This window comes from Stegodyphus dumicola, chromosome X2 (assembly GCF_044657685.1).
Source record: "Stegodyphus dumicola isolate Sdum_Otavi_A_Nest chromosome X2, ASM4465768v1".
In the NCBI taxonomy this organism is placed as follows: domain Eukaryota; kingdom Metazoa; phylum Arthropoda; class Arachnida; order Araneae; family Eresidae; genus Stegodyphus; species Stegodyphus dumicola.
The window spans coordinates 62,219,775-62,241,171 of record NC_140781.1 but is presented as its reverse complement, the minus strand read 5'-3'; the positions used below and the strand labels follow the sequence as shown (position 1 = coordinate 62,241,171).

Here is a 21,397-nt window from a genome sequence, read left to right as displayed (position 1 = left end):
TATTTACCCCCCCCCCAAACAGAGTATAGAAATAAAAGAATACATATCGTTAAAAAAAAAAAAAACTTCTTTTTAGACAGCTTTCATAGGTGTTATATCATGCTTTTAACAGAAAGGTAAGCAAAGTAAGAAGAGAAACCACGGACATTTATTTTAATGTAAATTGTGCTTCAAAACTTCAGGGCGATTCTTCACGTTCTTGTTGCTCCATCAGTTCCAAAATGATACTGGTAGCGCCATCTATTAATACGAAAGGGAAATATAATATATAAATATGGTATTTATATGTAATTAAATACACGTGACAAATCATTCATGTTTACATAGTTACACATAAATAACAACTCGTAGCCAGCTTTGAATTTGATAGGGGAGGATCTGCCCATTTGTTGAAACGGAATTTCTCCAGGCTAATGTTTTGCACGCAAAACATTAGCCTGGAGATTTCTATGCCAAGTCAAACCTTGGCATAGAAATCGAAATGTCTTTTTCAATTTTTAAAATAAAATTAATTGATTAAATTAAATTTTTAGTTTAAGGCGCTAAGAGATGAATTGAAATTTGATTGCTTACAGTGCAAATTATTCATATAATCATTAAAAAATTATAGCCCTACGAGATCAGTTTCTAATACAGAAAAGGTTAAAATATTAATAAAAAGGTGTCACATAAAAGTGTATACTTTTGTGAATTCACGCAGGTGTTTAATTCTGAAAGGAAGCAAAATTAATAACAGTATTTTCTCAGCTTTCTTCTAAAGATTCTAAGAATTTAAGGTGAAAAATTGTTGACAGAAATGTTATTTAGATAAAGAGTGAGGAGGATTCATTTTAAATAGAAACAATGTACGCAAAGAAACCGTCGGTCTGCACATCATTAATGACAGCCAGCATAGCTCCACCACAACTGTCACTACCAAATATCTTCAGATTTATTATTTCATAACTATTATATTATTGGTCACAGTTAAAGATTGCTTATCTCTGAAAACTTAGATAAACATTTTGTTAGCATTTTCTTTCTTTTGTCTCAATGAAAAAATCCTCTAATATTATAAAATGAGCAATTATAATCTAGTCACTGTTGTCATGTAAAATAAACAAGTGATTGATATATTACTTTAAAATTACAGCAAGACAGCTGATGTCTCGTATGAAGACTAGATCTTAGAACTTGAGATTATGCACAATTTTTTTATGTGATTCTGCCAAATTTTCGTGAACAATCATTCAAACTTTACAGGGTTTAGCGAAGGAAGATTTATTGCCAAGCTATCACCAAATGCAAAGATTTTTGTTTCCCTCTTAACAGAAATCTGAATAATCCAATTAACAGAAAAGTATTCTGAACTATCAGAACTGATAACTATATCTCTAATTAATTAGTCCAGAACTTTTTCATTTACTTTTAACTTCATGAATGATTCAAATACGGTGTATACGTTTAAAACTAGGCAAAGGAGCAACCACGCACATATATGCAGTTTATGACGAAAATAGTGAAAGGCTCACACAGCCAGACAATTCCTTCATCAAGAATGGAAGTGGAGCCGAACTATCATTGTATCGTGGCTTTAGCTGTTCAACTACTAATCAACCTAAATAAGAGATAAACCAGTTTGCACTTCTTCAAGTACAGTTCCGTCTGCACTTCTTTTAAGACTGATGCTAATTTGTGTTTCTAATTTACTAAATGTTATGGAAGAATGGTTTAATATGCAGTTTACCAAAAAAAAGTGTAGTTTATAATGACAAAATAAAGCCAGAGCTTTAACAGATTTTTTTCGAAACGTGTAGAAAATTTCTTTAAAATGAATACCATTCTACGATAGGATTTTGGATAATTTTAATAATGACGTGTTTCACTACACTTTTTTTTTTTTTTTTTTTTTCTTAATGCAGTTTAGAAGCTACCCCTAATTTATAAAGGATTACTTTGGTAGAATGTTATAATGCCGATATTTAGTACAAATTCAGATGCAAATTTTATGTGAATCTTTTTTCCTAGTTCTCACATCGATTTTTTCCCTAATAACATATGATGCTTAATTTATGTGATGGAATTACAGTTATTTGTACAAGAATTAAGGCACTCAATATGCTCCTTGATTCCCATTTTTGAGTAGAAGTCTAGGTCCATATTTTAAGACAAGTGTGATAAGGTGGCATAAAGGTTCTTTGTCTAGGATGAGTTTTCAGAGTGCAATAGTTTCATATCCGGGATACAATCCTGTGTATCCCGGATATGAAACTATGTAGCCTCAAAGGTCGCTCCAGTGGACAAAGAAACTTCCAGTGGAAAGGAAAAGAAAGAGTCTTTTCATCAGGGTCAGGAGATGGACACTTTGTTATGTATGAGTGAAAGAATCTCCCCCCCCCTTGGGAGTTCAGCGCAAGTAAACACAGGGAGATATATAAGGTGGTTTCCTGAGAAGATGTGACAACTTTTCTGTTTAGAGCTATGGGCATGTTGGCCTGCTAAGAACGATCATTTCTCGTGTATAAATGCGTTAGAGCATTTTTCTTGTAACAAAATTCTGAAATAACGGGACTAAATATATCCAAGTCCCATACTGTCAAGATATGCAGCTGTTAAGGTTTTCATATTATTAAAATTCATGTTATTGTTAAAACTTGAGTTAGAAGTTCATTTCAACCCTGTGTCACAACGCAGGGTTTGTGTGGCGGTTTCGGCCACCACACCACATCGGTTCGCTTTGTAGCAAGCAACAGTTTTAAACTTATTTTTTGAAACGTAATTACAATTTGTAAAGATATTATTGCAATACATCAGATCTTTTTTAACAATCAGTAATTTATTTTTTAAACTACATTACAGATATAATTTCAAACAATTCTAAATGCGTGGTGTGAGTTAATCGTCAGAGTAACTAACAAGACAAGTTAGCTCTGTTTCTGTGACTTGATGCGATAGCTACGTTATCTTTTGGATCTGATGCCGTGCCTATGCTGTATAGGGCCAACAGAAAAGACAAATACATCGGCAAGACAGTGTACTAAAATTGTACCTGAAATAATATCGTACTCGTGGAGGAAAGAAGTATTAATGCACAATCATTGCCACGAGGGGAGGATGGGGCTATCGGGAATAGGAAAAATTTCCAATGGCTATAGGTCACCAATGGCTATAGGTCTTCCTTGTCATTAAAGATTGCGACACCTTTATACAAGTTGACGACTATTCTTCAAGATAGAAGCAATCATAAAAGCTCTCTGACATAAAGCGCCTCGACAAAAGGTGCTTTCTTCAACTCATAAATACCCTAAATTTATATTATTGTTAAAACTTGAGTTAGAAATTCATTTCAACCCTGTGTTACAACCCAGGGTTTGCGTAGCGGTTTCGGCCACTACACCACACAAGAAACACGCACAATAGTAACATTTATTCATAGCTTAACTACTATGCACCTGAATGTTACATATCGGAACACAGAAACAAATATTTAAATAACAGAAACAAATGTTTTGACAAACAAATAACTTAACAAATAACAATAACAGAAACAAATATTTTCTTGCTTTTAATACAAGTAAACCACGAATTGAAATGTGTCTTTATTGAAAACTAATGTTCAGTATAAAATGCTAAAACGAAACACACATGAATCTGAGCGAAGTTTTAACTTTATAACCTTTCCTGAGGGATCTCTTATCATATTAAAAAAAATAATAGTAATTTGAAGGTGAAGTTAGTGAATATTTTAAGAATCTGGGATATGAAGAGAGATACATGAATGATTTTTTTAAGTTTTAAGGAATAACACTTGCTCAAAAATGTTGATCAGAAAAAGGTAAAAAAGAGAAAGATAGCTATTTAAAAAATTTGATTATAAAATAAAATTTAGGATGCTAAAGTAACTGACACTCAAATCGTTTGCTTAATGGAAAGGCATAATTTTATATGTTTATCATGATAATTAGTATAACTGAAACTGAAGGGAGGTTTAATGCAACAAAACGTAATTAACCAAAGCTTATGCCAAATCTGATTCCCTTCTCACTTCTTCTCCATTCTTTTAACTGGTGAGTGATCAAACTAAATTTCCAAATGCTGAAATTTCAAGAGCAGAAAAGACAGAATTTCGTACTGCCTAAGAATTATAAAAGTGGTAATATTTTCTGCGATCCAAAGTGTTGAGGACCAAAAATCTTCACCGCTGCCCTCTTCCCAAGTTAAAATTTTCTGGTTGCTTAGGATGTATGCCTAGTTTACTCTTACTTCTCATTTCAGATTTTATAATTAAGAACCAAGTCATTAAGCTATATATAAAATCCTCATTTATCATTCGGAATTGTGCCAAAACTGAAATATTTTCTCTAATGTACGCTGAAGTTAGGATATTGCTTCTGATTTTCAAAGGAGGTGCAATTTTTATATACCAGAAATTTTTAAAACTGCAATATTTTCAACGTAATTCAGCGATGTTGGGGAGGGATGTTTGGGCGCCTAGGGCCCCTCCCTGACTACGCGCCTGTGTAATTTTACACTCACGTAATATGCACAAATATGTGTGGAGACATAAGTTTTTAATATATTTGCATTTCGTATTGTGTAACCTATTTCTTCAGTTTTAAACCTTATACTAAATTACGTTATAAGACAACTTTTTTTTAGCGGTGATAGTTTAAATTTAAAATATTCTGAAATGATTTGATTAGAATCATTTTTTAGGCCAACGAATGTCTGAATGGCAAAAAATTATGCTTCAGCGTATTTAGTTCCGGATTCGTTTCCCGATAAATGGGTTGCAGTCATTAGTTATTTTGCTCTTTTCTTCATGTTAACGTTCTGTAAGGATTATGTTAATTTTCCTAACAGTTAAATTTTGAGTTAAAGTTCCTTTCCTGTCTTCCTCAATTTCAACTGAATTTATGTTCGCAATTTGGCTAGAAGCTAGTAGCAAATATTTGTGTTAAGAACTCGCAAGTTACGAGAATTCAATTGTGAATATCTTTTAGTCGGAAAGACTCTTTAAATAGTGAAATCTGTTAAGTTAAAGTTAAGATTTTGTGAAAAGATGGTCAATAGTAATTTAGCAACTATGAACTTTTGATGTAAAGTTTTGAATTTAAAAGTGATGTGTAAATATCTGAAAATGCTTATGATTAAAGTAGAAATGTTAAATGTCTATGTTAAAGTGTCGTAAATTCAAACTTGTACAGAAGATAAATTTTGGCCAACGTGCAAATGAATTTGTGAAAGAATTGAATGTTTTAGAATATATATGTGTGTTTAATGTTAGGCTCTCCAGCTAACACTTTAAAGTTAAATTTAAGCTCTCGCTTAGTTACATTAGAAAAGTGTTTGTGTATAGGGAGTCTTTTGAGGTGTAGTATGTCAAATTTAACAATGTTAGACGTTGATTAGCGGTACTTTTTGTTCTCGGTAACATAAGTACCCTAAGTACATTTCAGAACAATTTCTGGAGAGCATTGGGAAAACAGAAGTTTAAGTATGAATGAAAGTTGTATGATGGCCAAACGATGCAGTAAAGGAGTAATTGTAAGAAATATGTAAATTTTTGTAAAAGACAGTACAAATGTTTTCTCCTTCCAGATAAATTGGAAGGACCAAGAGCGAAAGAAACGAAAGAAGAAGCAGATGATTGTTTATTCCAATTGAAAATTTGTGAAATTTTGTCAAATTTGTAGTTTTAGTCTAGCTTTAGATTTGCTGTAAAGTTGGCCCTAAGTACAAAAGTTAAAAATGAAATACAGTTAATGCAAAAAGTTAGAAGTGTTACATTTAACATTAGGAAGATTTTAGAGTAAAGTCTTAAACAACGTCGTCTAGAGACCTTAATTGTCGACTATTTAAAGTCTGGTCGGGACCACTGTAAGGATTATGTTACTTTTCCTAACAGTTAAATTTTGAGTTAAAGTTCCTTTCTTGTCTTCCTGAATTTCAACTTACAACTTCCGACTAGAACGTAGTTTTAGAATCGCGTTTGAATGCAAATTGAGGAGAAGTATTTAACCGCGAAGTTCTACTTTCTTCGTCAGAGAGAACCAGTGATTCTGGCTAGCACGCGTCAGCCTTTTTAGGCTACTCTCTCTTAAGCTATTATTACGTACTTTAGGCCCTTGATAGCTTCGCCGTTATTCAGCTTTAAAGGGCCAACTCGGTTAGAATCTTGTTAGCTTCGGCTATATCTTTCTAGTTAAGATTAGTTTAGTTCTCAGTTTTCCAAGTTCAAGCCCGAGTAGCGGCTTTTTTGTAAAACTCCAAGCCGGAGTTCTGTTAAACCTTATTGGAATAATAAAGGATATTTAACCTTTTTCAAGTTTTATTATCTGTCTCACGAACTCAAGCGATTATTCGCTTACCAGTTCTTAAGATTCTTCACATTCAACTGCAACTTAAAAGTACACAGTACAGAATTTTACAGTCCAAATGAACCAATTTCTTTCACAAAATCTTTCACTAAAGCAGACAAATATCACTTGCGTTGCCGTAATTCTGTAGTTAACCAACTAACTATTCAGTTAATAGTGGAAGTTCATAGGATAAAAAATTCTTTTTTTTTTTTTTTACTAAATTCCACTTTTCCGGGTGTAATCTTAAAGGTGATATATGTCATTTTATTCGATGTTTCAAATTTTCTTTCAGTTTTTTTTCCACTGGAAAATATCGAATGAAAATAATAAAACGGGAATCAAATCACAAAATAAATAAATAAATAGAAAGCTCGTACGTAAATACTAAAATTTTCCGCTCAAAACAGGCGCACATTTCATGTAAAATTGCATGACATTATGGTATGCATTGTTCTGAACATTTAAGCATTTTATCAAAGAACAGTAATTATTTTCCAGTTAAATTGTATAAAATAAAATTACGAAGAGTAATAATCAAATTCTCATTCAAAAGCATCGAGTGCTGGAGTTGATAACAGTATAATGTTCATCATGGTTTTAAATGCATCTCATTGAGGTTAAAGGACTATAAGCGAGATCAAATAGCTTAATACAAAAGTAGATGGTCTTAGTGATATATCTAGTACATGGATGGCTGAAACAGTCGCAGTTCAGAGTCTAAATTCTGCTAATTTTATATATCTTACAACTTGAAAACAGGCTATAAACATCTGTTTCTGAAACTTTTACACAAACATGTTAACCTCCTTGTAATGGGACTTTATACCTTACTTCAGTAGTCTCAACTCAAATTACATGTAGGCGGAATGCATAACCTAAAATCAGCTGATGGGCCGGAATTTTTTCCTCCGTTTTTAACAAAATAAAAATATTTTAGATAATTTTTTAAATTTCGCTTACTAAATTTTTATCTAAACATACGCAAACAATGATTCAAATTTATATTAATTTCCTATCTGAAATCTGAAGTTTGGTACATGTAAGACGTTTTTGTTGGTTACACTTTGTAATATAAAATATAGTGACGGTTAAATATCAATTTCTTAAACTGATATTTCTTTCAAATAATTATAACATGTTTAATTAATCATTCACTAACTTACTTAAACTAAAAATAAACTAATTATGAACATAGTTTTGCGAGAGCATTTAAGAGTGGACTTCAGAATGAATAATAACAGTTAAGTCTCTTTCTCTTATTTGCTAAATTTTTCTTCGGGGCATAAATAAAAATACGTATCTTTGTATATAAGTAATTATGAACTTTTTTCATTTCTTACTATAGCTTATCTCCTGATGGCTTTTCAATTCTAATATCGTGTGTAGTCTTGCACCAAAAGTACTAGAAATTATTTCCATCATGAATTGAGGATGCTGATAGATAAATCGGGTTCTTTCAACAGTGAGAGAAATGTTCACATATAAATGCATCCCCAAACAAAGTGATTATTCTTAGTGCAAAAGTTCATAATTGAGTTTACATGCTTTTTGACAAGTACCAAAATAAAAGATAAGAAATCTCTACGTTCAAATCATTGAATAATATTTATATCCCACTGCATATTATCTAGCGCCATTTATAGATTTTCTAATCAGGTATTCATGATCGGTTTTAATGAAAAATAAAAAAATTGGGGCTTCAAATAACTAAAGGTTTGAAATCTTTGCAACACCGCATTTGTTACAAATACATAAATGAAATATATTAGCGCGAGGCCCGCAGGCAGCCAGTTTGAGACCACTGCTTCACTTTATGCTTCACTTATTCTCTCCGAGAGATAGCCGTCTGGCGCTTTACCGTAGTTGATTAAATAAACAACTTTTTTTTTTCTGGCAATTGCTCATATTCTCAAAAAAAAAATCAAACAATATATAGCAATCCCACTTAGATTAGGGACATTTTAGTGGTAAAAAAATTTTCCAGGTTTTTTCCCCCTTGAGGAGGGGAGGAGTTACATTTATTTTCCTTTCTAGACATCACTTTAGATATAATTGAGTGAAGATCAAGTCTATTGTTGTAGTTGCAAATCCAAAAGATAACAATTTCTGGAATGTGTCTGAAGTAGTATTGTTTCTCGGAATCATAGAAGCACTGCAATGAAAAGTTTGTTTTATGCTCTTATCTTGTTGTTATCACTTAGATTCCTGCTCCTCTTAACCAAAATTTCAAGGGGGATTGCTTAAAGCAAGAATTCCGTTATTTACCAACTTTGAGCACTCTTACAGGGTAAATGACATAAGATCTTATAAAAAATCAAATCAAATCAGAGAAATATGACCGAAATAGTAATATGGATACTTTGATAGGGTGATACACTTTCCCACATAAAACACTGAAGACTAAAAATGTTCAGAAAACTAAATCCATAAAGAATATTTATTTTTCTCATCGTGCTTAGTTGTAAGTTATATTCAAATTTTATAACAGTTATTTTAAGTTCAGCGTACTTACCTATCGATTGTTGTTTCCACTTACAAGTCCCTACCAAAATGAGTTTTTAGAATCGCGTTGAATGAAAATGAGTTAGAAGGAATATTTAAGGAAGGTTCAACTTACTTCAAGAGAGAAAAAGCTAGGAATCCTGAGTAGCGCGTTTGCCTTCGGGCTAAATCTGTCTTAAAGCTGTTACGTTCAGCCGTATTATTACGTGTAATTTAATATTCGCCGGCTAGTTTAAATTAAGAGCCAACTACGTGAGATAATTGTGTTAGCTTCGACCAAGTCTCTTAGTTAGTTCTAATTTAGTTCTTATTTCTGAGTTTAAGCCCAAGTAGAGATTTTGTTGTAAGCCCGAGAACGGGGCCAATTATTCATCTTATTTTTAGTGAATTAAAGGGTTAGTTAACTCTTCTTGAGTCTACGATTTTAATTATTTGAACTCAGCGATAAGTCCGCTTAGCAGTTCACTAGGTTCTTTAACGTTTGTTTGGTAGAATCAGAGCGAGAGACTCTACATAGTAACAGTAATTAATATTACTATTCCAGAGTTTTAAAAAAAGGAAAGTAGTAAATTATCAGCTTTTTATTGTACAGAATCTAGAGGAGAAAAAAGAAAAAGAAAGAAAAGAGAAGCAGTAATATATTTTGCGTTCTTTAGTTAACTTTCCGTACATTATTCATAAAATTTAACAAATACCTTGTAGGGATTTATATTTATTTTAACTAACAATTTAAAGTTTGAGTTTAGACCTTTCCTGTAAGTCTTCATTCCCCTAACCGTCAGTGCCAGAATAGTTAAATGTTGTAGCACGCGGAAAGAAATACAAATTTTCTACTTTGAAGGAAGTAGTTAAAAGCCGAGTTTCGGTAGGTGAAAGGGAGAGTTAGGCTCTAGCTGCCGTCTCTGCCGTAGGTACGTTTTCTTATTGCTGGTTGAAGTGGCTTAACTGCATTTATCTGCTGCCACTAGCTTCAAAGGAGGTTTAAGTTACGGGTTCTCGCTGAGCCCTGTAGTCTAGGTCTGTCGTTTGTTAATTATCTTCAAATTTTAGTTTAATGACGTGATTTTCAGTTACCGCCCAAGAAGAGGCGAAGTTTGTTAGCGTCGAGTTGACGCATTGTAAATTTTAAAGAGTTAATAAAGGGTACTTTAACCCTTCTCCTGTGTAGTTTCCTGCTACTTAAATTTAAGATAGAAATTAACACACTTGGACTCTACAACCTGATAAGCAGGAAACACAACAAATCAACTATGTCCTCCTGTCAGGAACTGCTAGCTGGACTTTCTATCACTTACATTACGATAAGAACGCGCATTGAGGAATATGATAATTCTTTATAAACTTACTTATGAAAAATAATAATTTCTTAATAGCTTTATCATTTTATAACATCAACAGCAGGATGATGTGGTTAGATAAGTTTTACAATACACCTGTAGTATTAATTTGATATAACTTAAAGAAGTTTTATATGACACACTTTGAAAATGAAGAAAAACAATGGCTGCCTCATTTTCTTTCTACACGCATTGTACAAAAATATTTTAAATTTTTAATTCATATCTCTGGCTTTTTTAGCTGTTTCCACGATTTTCAGGATAACATTTCCACGATGGCTGGTTTCTCCATCTTTATTCCTGTTATTAGCTTTGTATTACTATGACCTCATACTAAAATGATCAAATACTAAAGCACTAAACGAGGTGAGACTTAATTTGTCTTTATTAGTTCTTTAATGCTTGAAATCTGAGTCTTCAAAACAGAAGTCATTTTATTCGTATTAACCTTCCATGTGATGTTTGAAAAATGCACATATAAAATAAAATTTTGTAAGTAATAGAAATTAAAAGAAATTATATCATTTAGCAAAAGGAAGTTAAAATCGTACTTAAATTTCTACAAAAGTACAAACATCTGTCGCATTGATGACTTCAAATACTGCATAGCAGAAAAATGTAAAAACACCAGAGATTTAGAACTGTTTTAAAACTTCGGTAACTCTGATATGAAATGAAGGAATGATTTTTTAAGCTAATAATATATAGATATGCTGCTATTTATCCGCGGTAAATGCTTTGTTATATAGGTCAAAACCGATTTAATAAGTGCAAGCGGAAGAAAAAGTACTGTTGAATACGGACAGAAAATTTTATTTTTCTACCAATTTTTATGCAGTATTCAGTAAAACATTTTAAGTAAAACTTAGCTGCCTGACTACTACGATAACTGACAAACTATTATAGATAATCTCTGTCAACAATTCGCAAACTATCATAAAACTCTTATTCTATTGTCATCATAAGTTAAATATCATAATTTATAATTTCATAATTATTTATGTTTTAAGACAACATATATATGTATTATTGTTTATTTGCTTAAATATTATTGGAGTTTGATTATCTTAACCGAATATTATTTAATATCATCGTTGATTAATAATTTGCAATCCTCTTTTCGTATAAATTTGGTTTAGCATTCTGAAGTCCACAAAATACGAAAAACTGAAAATACTCATATTTTAAATTTTAAGGATATTTCGCAACTGAAGGGAGAGCTATAAAATTTTCTTTCATTGTATTCATTAAACTGAGGAATTTATAGTTAGTTAAAAGAACTGAAATGGTGTTAGATATCCATACATTTTGATTTTTTTGTAAAAAAACTTATCCAGTTTTAAGTAAATAGTGTAATTAAGTTCGTAATCACAGGATTTTACAGAGTTCGTACTTGAGTAGTTCTCCGGAAGATATATTTAGTATGTTCATAAAGTTACAGCCTAAATATACGAAAATGCGTTCATAACATGCATATAGTAAAAAAATATCTTTTTTTATTTTTTGTTTTTAAAAGGCATACATTCAGACATGTGTAAAATAAAAGTCATATTTGAAATAATTCTTGTCTTTTCTTTCGGTTCTACTCCTTTCTCTCGGTCTTTTTCATGAAATGTACAGTACTCTTATGCCTTGTAAGAGCATCAGATCTTGTGTAACGATGGCCACAGCCAGGAATGCTACATATATAAATTTTCTTTTCTGAAGTTTGGAGGTGTGTTTTCAAGTGCTTGCTCAGGTGATCTTTCCTACCAAATCGTTTGTCACAAACATTACATATATGCGGTTTGTATCCACTATGAATTCTTCTATGCCTCGTTAATTCTTCATTTCTTGCAAAAGTTTTTGAACAGTTCGGATATTCACAGGTATACGGTTTGGAACCTGCAAAGCAAGAAGATATTGTTTAACTTTTCTATCTTTAGGTAAATACCAGTTCTCAAAAATCTGGAGTATTATTTTTATTTCACAGTTCGAGCCTTTGACATAATTTTCTAAATCTAGCTCTAGACAGTTTTTTAACTTAACAATCTAAAGACATTTTCACAACTTAAATGGGATAAATTTATTTGCATTTCCATACACGGAAACGTATTACCTAATAATACAAAGCTAGTGGCTAGAGATTCTATCTTTCAAGAGAAGACCACGAGGTTGGGGAGAATACAAATATTTTTCTGCTGCTTTTTCCAACTTGGACTGCATCCTTATTTCACAGCACGCATTGTGCTATTGTGATTTTATTTAAATATTTGTGTTTATTTGTTATTATTATATTATTCATATTTTATCTACTTTTATTATGTGTTTCAATTATTAATATTATTTATTAAAATTTTGCATTTATTTATTAATTTGTTTTCAAAATTTTTAAGTTTCTGGTAATATTTTCGTTTCTATTGACTTGCATACTTGTAATATACTATATAACAATTTCTTAATTATTTATAATTTAAACTTACGAAATTACAAGCTATGTAAAACAGTATAAGAAACAATAATATAGTAGCGTACTTTTACTATACTATAGTTTCTTACGCTGTATCATTTTGTAATTTCGTAATTTTGTATCTATACAGGTTGGAATTGTATAAATAACTAAATAGAGTAGATACAGCCAGTAGAAAATATCAGTATCTTTATGAATCGTTAATACTCTACAGTATTATCTCCACTGCTATATTATCGTCTTCAATTAAATAAAACGGCATATATATATATATATTTGCTCTTATCTTATATATAGAAGAAGACTTAAGAGGTTTCAAAAGTAAAAATGGAAATTTAAAAAGGTTTATTGTGAAGGATGCAAATATGGCAAAAAGTATTGGTGATAACCTTATAATCTCCCCTATTTAATCCTATCAAGGAGTGAGTATTTAAAACACTAAATCGAGTTGATTATTGAGAGTTTGAATAACCTATTTACTTCCTCTTAGTTCCTTCTCTTTCGTTTCCGAAAATTAATCTACAATGGTTTGATATCTTAAAGTGTTGAGACATCAAACGGTTGTAGATTAATTTGCTTATTTGAAAATATAGTACATCTAAGTTTTCTCCCATTGCTGAAGCTCTCTCTCTCTCTCTATATATATATATATTTCAAAATATAACTTATCAGTATAGATGCACACTTTTAAAATAATTCTACTTTAATTAAACTTAGGAGATAATATAATCAATTAATCAATACTGTTTAGGAAATAAATTATTATTAACTAACTTTGCAGCAATTACGCAAGTAATAATAACTTGTATTCGCACTAAATGGATTTAAGATCATACAACATCAAATTACTTCAAAACATCTTTCAAAATATAACTTACCAGTATGGATGCACACTTTTAAAATAATTCTACTTTAATTAAACTTAGAAGATAATATAATCAATTAATCAATACTGTTTAGGAAATATATATATATATATATATATATATATATATATATATATATATATATATATCCCTCGTCAAACTACAATCTAAAAACATATGCTCACTGATTAACGTTTTCAACCAATGTCCGACGGCGTAATTAGTTATGTTAATTATCATCAATTAAACACAAAACTGAACTTGGCGCATAGACTAGCGCATGGAACATGCAAATCAGGAAATTAGAAAAGGGTTGCACAATGGACGCATGTTGGAATTCGGGTCTTTAATGTTGTTTAAAATTAACGTGTTTTCTGAGAGTGATCAGTATTAATTAGTTATTATTCAAAGGCATGATTTAAGTAAATGACAAAAGTAGCTGTTAATTGAGAGACTTGAGGGAGAATATAAATGGAGGTTGCCCAAAATCTGAAAATCCCTCAAAATACTATATCCATAATTTAGAACAGCTTTTTAAGCAGTGAATCATCAGACAGCCTGGTCAAGAACGGCCAAAAGCAACAACTAAATCGGAAGACCCTGTTATCAAAGTTGGCTCAAGCAAAATATGAAACAGAAGACAGTTGGTTTTAAAACTTAAATTACTACAAAAACTCGAATTGGCCGTCCTACAGCTGCACAAAGACTTCACAAGTTTGAAATTTAGGAGGGAAAACCAACAGTTTGTGCCTCACTAACTATACCTTAGGGCCCATTTAAGTTGGTATTGTTGTACTGTTTAGTGGGGCCAAGAGGAATGCGACTGATTATTGTTTACTGGCAAGTCTAAATATACCCTGAATTGCGATTCTAGACATGTTTTGACCTGGAGGAAGCAAGGAACCCGCTATTTGCCTTTCTTTATTCGTGAAATATCCAGTTTAGACAGAAGCGATTTTATGATATGTGGTGAAAACATCACACATTGCAGCCCTGAGTTACGCGTCTTTGACCGAGGTTCTGTAATCGGTCCCAAATATGAGAACGAGATATTGAAACCCCATGTAAGGCTGTTTTGAGATGCAGTCAGCCCAGAGTTTTGCTAATGGATAAGAGTGCTTGTCTAGTCTCTGTGGTGTTAAAATAGTTGGAAACAGAAAGTATTACACCAAGGGATTGACAAGCTTACTTAACGGACTGAACCAGGTTCATCCTGTGTGGAATGTGGCCGCCGAATTGCAGAATGCCAGATGCCTCCTTAGACTCTAGTACCTAAAAAGCGAACTTTTAGAAAAATGGCGTTGGCAGTTTAACAAGACTTGATTTCCAATTTGGTACATTTTATGAAATCAAGATGTTAGTTTTTCATTTCTGTCATAGGTGATTGTACGCCATATCAAAGAAAAATGTGTTGCAACGCAGGGAAGATCATTTTTGCATCATTTGAAACATAAATTTTACTTTAAATTAAATATTTTGACTTTAAATAATTGGCAAACATGGTAATTTATGTTTGATATTGCTTTTGTACAAGTTATTTTTGATCATTTTTCATTAGGTAACACTTAAATTTTGTTTCTGTCAATATCCTTTAATTCTGACTAACAATGTACATATATATATGTAAAATATAAAAAATACGATGGCTTTGCTCTACGCGAACAGGCAACCTTTAATTAACTTTCCGCAATTTCAGGATCTTTCTCCTAGATTAGTACTTTAGAGAACATTCATGTTATGTAACCGCTAGTATAAATACTGAGTACGCGCCAATGTGAGTAAATTTAACATATGTTATAGTCACAAAATCGTTAAAAGTAACTGCCTGTGCTGTGGAGAATTATGTATTAAATTTTTCTTTTAATGTTGACCAGTTGTCCTTTGAGCATTCTTGAATGAAGTATGCAAGTGCCTCGCTACGCAGACACTCAGAAAGTAAAAGAGGCTCGTTTCACATTTCCGCTCGAAGAACAAAAAATACTTACTGATAGGAAAATCTGCTGTCTTTGGATCAAAAAGAGACACTGAAACTTTTCGATATTGACGGTACTGGTTTCATTCTTATTTGTTTCCACGGCGGCCTTTGATCTTGTAAGCATAATCCACAACACCACATCAATGCACGAAAGGAGAATTTTGCATTCAGGGTTTTCGAAGCATCGAAATTTTTTAAAAACAACACAAGGAGGAAATCGCTGATTCTGTCTGCAGATGATTGACACAACTATGATAATGACTGTCCTTGACCCGCTTTACGGCATAGCGACGATGGAATTTAGAAATAAATCCGGAGGAGTTTTTTCCCACCCAGAATGAGTGTCCTGTCGACTAATTAAACTGTGATGATTTTGCAGATAGACACAGGAATGACGAAGCTTGGCATTAGAGACCGGGCATTGTTTGGTTGAGTGAAATACAGCCGAATGATGACACAGAAGGATTTTGCTTTTAATCTCACATCTTTGTTCAATTCAAATGGCAGAGCATTTTTGTTTTAGATGAAATTCTCCAAATTACCTATCAAATAGTGCTTTAAACTAAATAAGATGAAATCTAGGCTTTTGATGTCATAACTATTCTAACAAAGGGAAGAAAGATGGACAGAGCAGCGCAGAGGCTTGCAGCAGCGATAGTAGGAAGCAGTCTGACTAAAAAATGACGCGTACTCGGTATTCATACTAGCGGTTACATAACATGCCGCTAGCATGAATACCGAGTACGCGCCCTAGACCAGTACTTTCGAGAACATTAAATTCTCGAAAGTATTGGTCTAGGGGGAAGATCGTGAAATTTCGGAAAGTTAATTAGAAGTTGTCTGTTCGCGTAGAGCAAAGCCATTATATTTTTTATATTATACATCTTTCCTGTACCTATCACAAAATCATCACACATGTATATATATATATCACTGTCAGAATAATTTATATGTAATAGAGAATAAGTAAATGAAAAATATAAATTTTATATTTAATTTTAAATAAATTTTAAAATTCATTAACTTTAAAGTTTTTCTCCTTGTTTTTCTTTGCAAATTATATATATATGCAAAATATAAAAATAGGATGGCTTTGCTCTATACGAACAAGCAACCGCTGATTAACTTTCCGCAATTTCGGGATCTTCCCCCTAGACTAGTACTTTCGAGAATATTCGAGCATATTACGTAACCGCTCCTATAAATACAGAACTCGGGCCATTTTTCGTCTGAGAGAGAGAGACCGCTTTCTCCTTCTGCTGTTAAGACATATGCTGCTCTCTTCTCATATGCCTCCTTTTGTTCGAATAATATGACGTAGTAAACTTAAAGTTAATCTTAGCTTAGTAAAGAATAATGATTTGCCATTCGAATTGAATAAAGATGTGGAATCAAAACAGCTAACTTCTTCTGTGTCATGATTTCATGCTAAGCTTCATTCATGCGCCCGACTTCCAAAATATTGCACATATATATATATAAATTATTACTTATATATATATATATAAGTAATAATTTAAAAATTATTAAAGTTAGATGACGCATTGTTTTGTTGAAATGCTTGAAGTCATGATGATACGCTGGGAACCCAGATAAATTTCAAACCGAAATTCAAACAACAATTATCGAAACTTTATAGCAAATGGCAGGATCGGAAACCATAACCTTCCTTCTGAACAGGGCTTCCACCTTGGAACACGGTCCTCTTTGCTTTTGCTTCTCTTGCTAGTTGGTTTTCTCGCTGTGTCTGTTTCCAAAATAACATTTAGAAATGTAAAAGTTCATGGATGATTTGAGAATGTTGAAGTCAGGTATATTATGAGAGGTAAATACATAATGAAGAGGTTACAGACATAACCAGAGGATCATATATATATATATATATATATATGTACAATAAATTGATACGATGAGATAATTTAGTAGAACGTTTCACCAACAATCATGACTGGAGTGGCGGGAACTGTGATATCAGATAGCTTGGCTCTGTCGCATAGTAGATAAGTACAATACTTTTCAAGAATCACGAAATCACTTGATAATCCGAACATCTCTTTATTACTTGTCGTTTGTTATCAACAAATATTATTGCGTAACATATCTCTTTACATGGCACAGGACAATGGGGGCAATCTGCAGATCATTATTTTAAACTATGCAGTTACATTTTTTAAACAATGGAGAAATATAGCTTAGTTAAGAGACGGGATTTAGCAGGACAGTTCAAGTAGCGAAAACGAAAGTGCGCAAAAGGCAGCTGAAGTAGTAATACTTGCAAATTATTTTGTGTGAACTCTAAATGATGAGTGGGTGAAGACTCATAGCATTGCGGATCTCTGTAGGGAAAGAAATGCTAAGTCAGTGCGGATGTGGGGGTGGTAGTATTTGTATTTAGATCAGAAGATTAGAAATTCAAAGGTCTATTCCCAATTAGGTGTCTTTTATGTTTTATATTTTATACACACACATGTATATATGATAAATAAAACAGATTAATTTACTTCTGACCTTTATTAGTTAATTATGTAAGTTTAAAATTCTATTAAGTACTATAAGTTGTATTAATTTTCTACTCATCTTCAATTTTTAAAAGCTTAAGTTTCCTTCTTCCTTTTTCAGCAAAGATTTATTAATTAATTCAAAATTAGGAAATATAAAAATAAAAATATTCCCCTTTCCTTCTTGCGCTCACAAATCATTGTGCGAATATGTATTTACGATTCGTAAAGCCTGAAAAATATATGTCTGCGATGTTATCGTCCTGCGATGATTTGTAGGTGCTTTATTTTTACCACGATGTTTTTAAACTGCGAAGTTATTGAACCGCTTTATTTCCGAAGACGATTATTATGTACTAGGGTGTTTTAAAATTGCGATTTTCTCTCTTTGCCTTCTTTTCTCTCTCGATGTTTGTACTTCGACGTTTTCACCTTACGTTATTTTCTCCCTGACTTTCTCGACTGTAACCAATGCATGTTACAAAAATTTTAAATTTCTCGGATTTTAAGGTCTAAAATCGAAATTTTTCAGGTAAGGTTTGCAGGTAGTTTACATCTTTATTCAATTTTGCTTCATTCATGCAGATCTCAATTTTTACAAGTATAATCTGCAAAATAATTACATTAATTATTGATTAAATTTGAACAGCGGTACAGTTAATGCTGATATTAGTAAAATCACCTACTCAATCTTGTAAACTTCACTGATCACTACGTATACTATTGGTATACATGGTATAGATTCATGGACATGTTTATTATTACGTACAGTTTGAGTATGCCTCGTGTTTTCAGCTTTATACGCACATTCTTTTTATATTTTATCATCTTTAAGTAATTTTTGTATTTTAGAGGACGATTAAAATCTAACTATTGGTACAATTAAGCCTTTTGTGCGCGTCTGCTTCCATTTTCAGTCTGTTCATTTTTCAAACTTAAAAATCAAAAATTAAAAATCAAATCAAAACCAATGAAATCTGAATTGCGCCCACAGAGGCGTTTATTTAACGTTGTGTGTGTTACCTTTATTTATTAACTATCATGATCTTCGCACTGAAATCATAAAATTCAATTCAACAGCAATATCGCAAAATAGTTTTAAAATGAACATATCTTTAGAATTTCCGATACACAGTCTCGCGCGGTGGAGATAGAAGAAAAAATTTTCGTAAAGTGTTGCCATTCCTCGCTTTGAAATCGTTGAGTTTGTTAATCAAAATTTCTTTAATGTCTGACAAAATACGAAATAGATAATAAAACAAATTCCAAATTAGGGCTGCTTCCAGATGCTCATATTCGGTGGAGGATTACGTTATTCAAAATTTGATGGCTCTAGGTACTGTTGTTTTATCACAATAGGAGAAACATACATACATTTATGCAGATTCTTCATTACTTAATTTCTGTAAATATAATACAGGGCTGTAATATTTGGTGGTAACATTATAAGGTATTCCTCCCATCTTCCTAGCGTGCCTTTGTGGTGTAGTGGTTCTGCAAGCTGGGCTGGTATTCCAGAGGTCCGTGGTTCGATTCCCGGCGAAGGCGATTGCTAATTTTTCATTTCTCCTGCTTCCAAAACATCCTAATGTCTCTACAGCATAATGAAAAGTGAATCAACGCAGAAGGAGAATCGGCGCAAATTGCCAAAACGAAATTAATAGCAGTAAAGTTTACCTTTATTTTATTCTGTAAACGATGATCACAACACAAGAAAACTTTCGAAGAATACTTCTGAAATTCTTGAAATAATAACACTTTCTACATGAAGAACGAAACTCGACTTTCGTTTTTAAACTGCATATTCCATTACCTAAAAAAACTTGATAATTCTTGATAAAAGGTCGAACAAACACCAAAATGAAGACACCAGTTTCACGATAATGTGATTTTATTTTACACACACAAATAAAATATATAATAAGTAAATTTATGTAGTAAAACTTCGGCAGAATATGTCGATTCATGGACACACTTCCACACCTCTCCTTTCTCAACTGCCGATTTTGGCGAAGTTCTTTTACTGCGCTTCTGCGCCAAAGTCCACATTTGGCGACATTCGCATACTTGACGGTCCTATCAGTTTTTTTAATCTTACAATAACCCTTCTGTCTAACGCCCTTTGGGCTAAAAAAAAAAAAAAAAAAAAAAAAAAACATATAAAAAAAAAATTTAAATTTATACTTATTTTCTGCCTGAAATTTTAAAGTTGGCACCGACAAGAAATTTCTCTTGATCACACTTTGTAATTCAAACTCACTGATAGCCGAATATTAAGATTTTCAAATTCGCTTTATTGAAACAATTGTAATACATTGAAGTTATTACTTTTTAGAGACTTTAGGTATTTTTTGGAAGCAGGAAAGATGAAAAATTAATAAAGCCTTCGCCGGGAATCGAATCACGGACCTCTGATATACCGGCCCAGCGTGCGGACCACTACACCACGAAGGCACGCTAAGAAAGCGGGAGAAGTACCTTATATACTCTCCCTTTTAAAGGGCGACTGGGGTTTTTTAGGGGACCCAATCGCCAAATCCTGTGTGAGGAAAATCATCATCCAACACCCTTTTAGTTCGGGTGCTACTGTAGAGATATTAGATATTTTTTGGAAGCAGGAAAGATAGAAAATTGGCAACGCCTTCGCTGGGAATCGAACCGCGTACCTCTCAATTACGCGCTGAGCATACAGGCCATTACACCTCGAAGGCTGGCTAAGAAGGCGGGAGAAATACCTTATAACTTTGAACTCAAACTTAAAAAGAAATATACGAAAGCTTCCCAAGAAGGACAAAACTTGAGAATAAACAATGGAATCTATTATCTTTCTTTTAATTATTAAGTTTTTCTATGACGAGCACAGAAAAATTGATATGTGTAGGTAAATAATTATAAACTTCTTTCTTTATTACTGTACCTTTTACCTACAAACTCTCATGTCGTTTCAATTTTCATAAATTTTGAAGGAAAATTATTAGATAGTATCTTTATCCAAAATTGTAAATACTCATCTGCAGTCTGACACTTTTCAACGATTTAGTAATTTATACTATTAAAAAAACTGTTCAAGTGTAAATGTACTCCAAAACAAAAAGTGAATATTTGTATCTCAAAAATTCGTAACTGAGAATATTTAGCTTTCGACGAGTAGTAATAAAAGTAATCTGGATCTTCAAATCTTGTGTCAGTTTTATATTACATTAAGAAATTAAGTAACTCTATGTCTCTATTTTCCGGAAAGTTGCATTTGTTTTTGGTACTGAAAATGATGTAAAATTGAACTCCAAATTATTAAAATATTTTTCTTCAAATTCTTGTTATAATATTGCCAATTAATTTAGAGGGAACGAATTCGCAAGCTGCATACAATTCCTTCGGGGCAATATGCGACCCGCCAGTCTGAGACCGCTGCGTTATCATACGGAACTT

General features: G+C 32.3%; 1 protein-coding gene across 2 annotated transcripts in view; it reads right to left on the bottom strand.

The window, feature by feature from the left end:
* LOC146992766 (uncharacterized) overlaps positions 1 to 21,397 on the bottom strand; it is a 40,263-nt gene continuing 18,866 nt past the window's right edge. Inside the window, exon 2 of one of the 2 annotated variants that reach the window (XM_085809202.1) lies at positions 1 to 240. In XM_085809202.1, the coding sequence (XP_085665328.1) occupies positions 179 to 240 (62 nt within the window). In that variant the 3' untranslated portion in view covers positions 1 to 178. Of the gene's footprint in view, positions 241 to 11,654; positions 12,065 to 21,397 lie in introns of those variants that run through there. The other variant, XM_085809201.1, reaches the window with a different exon arrangement.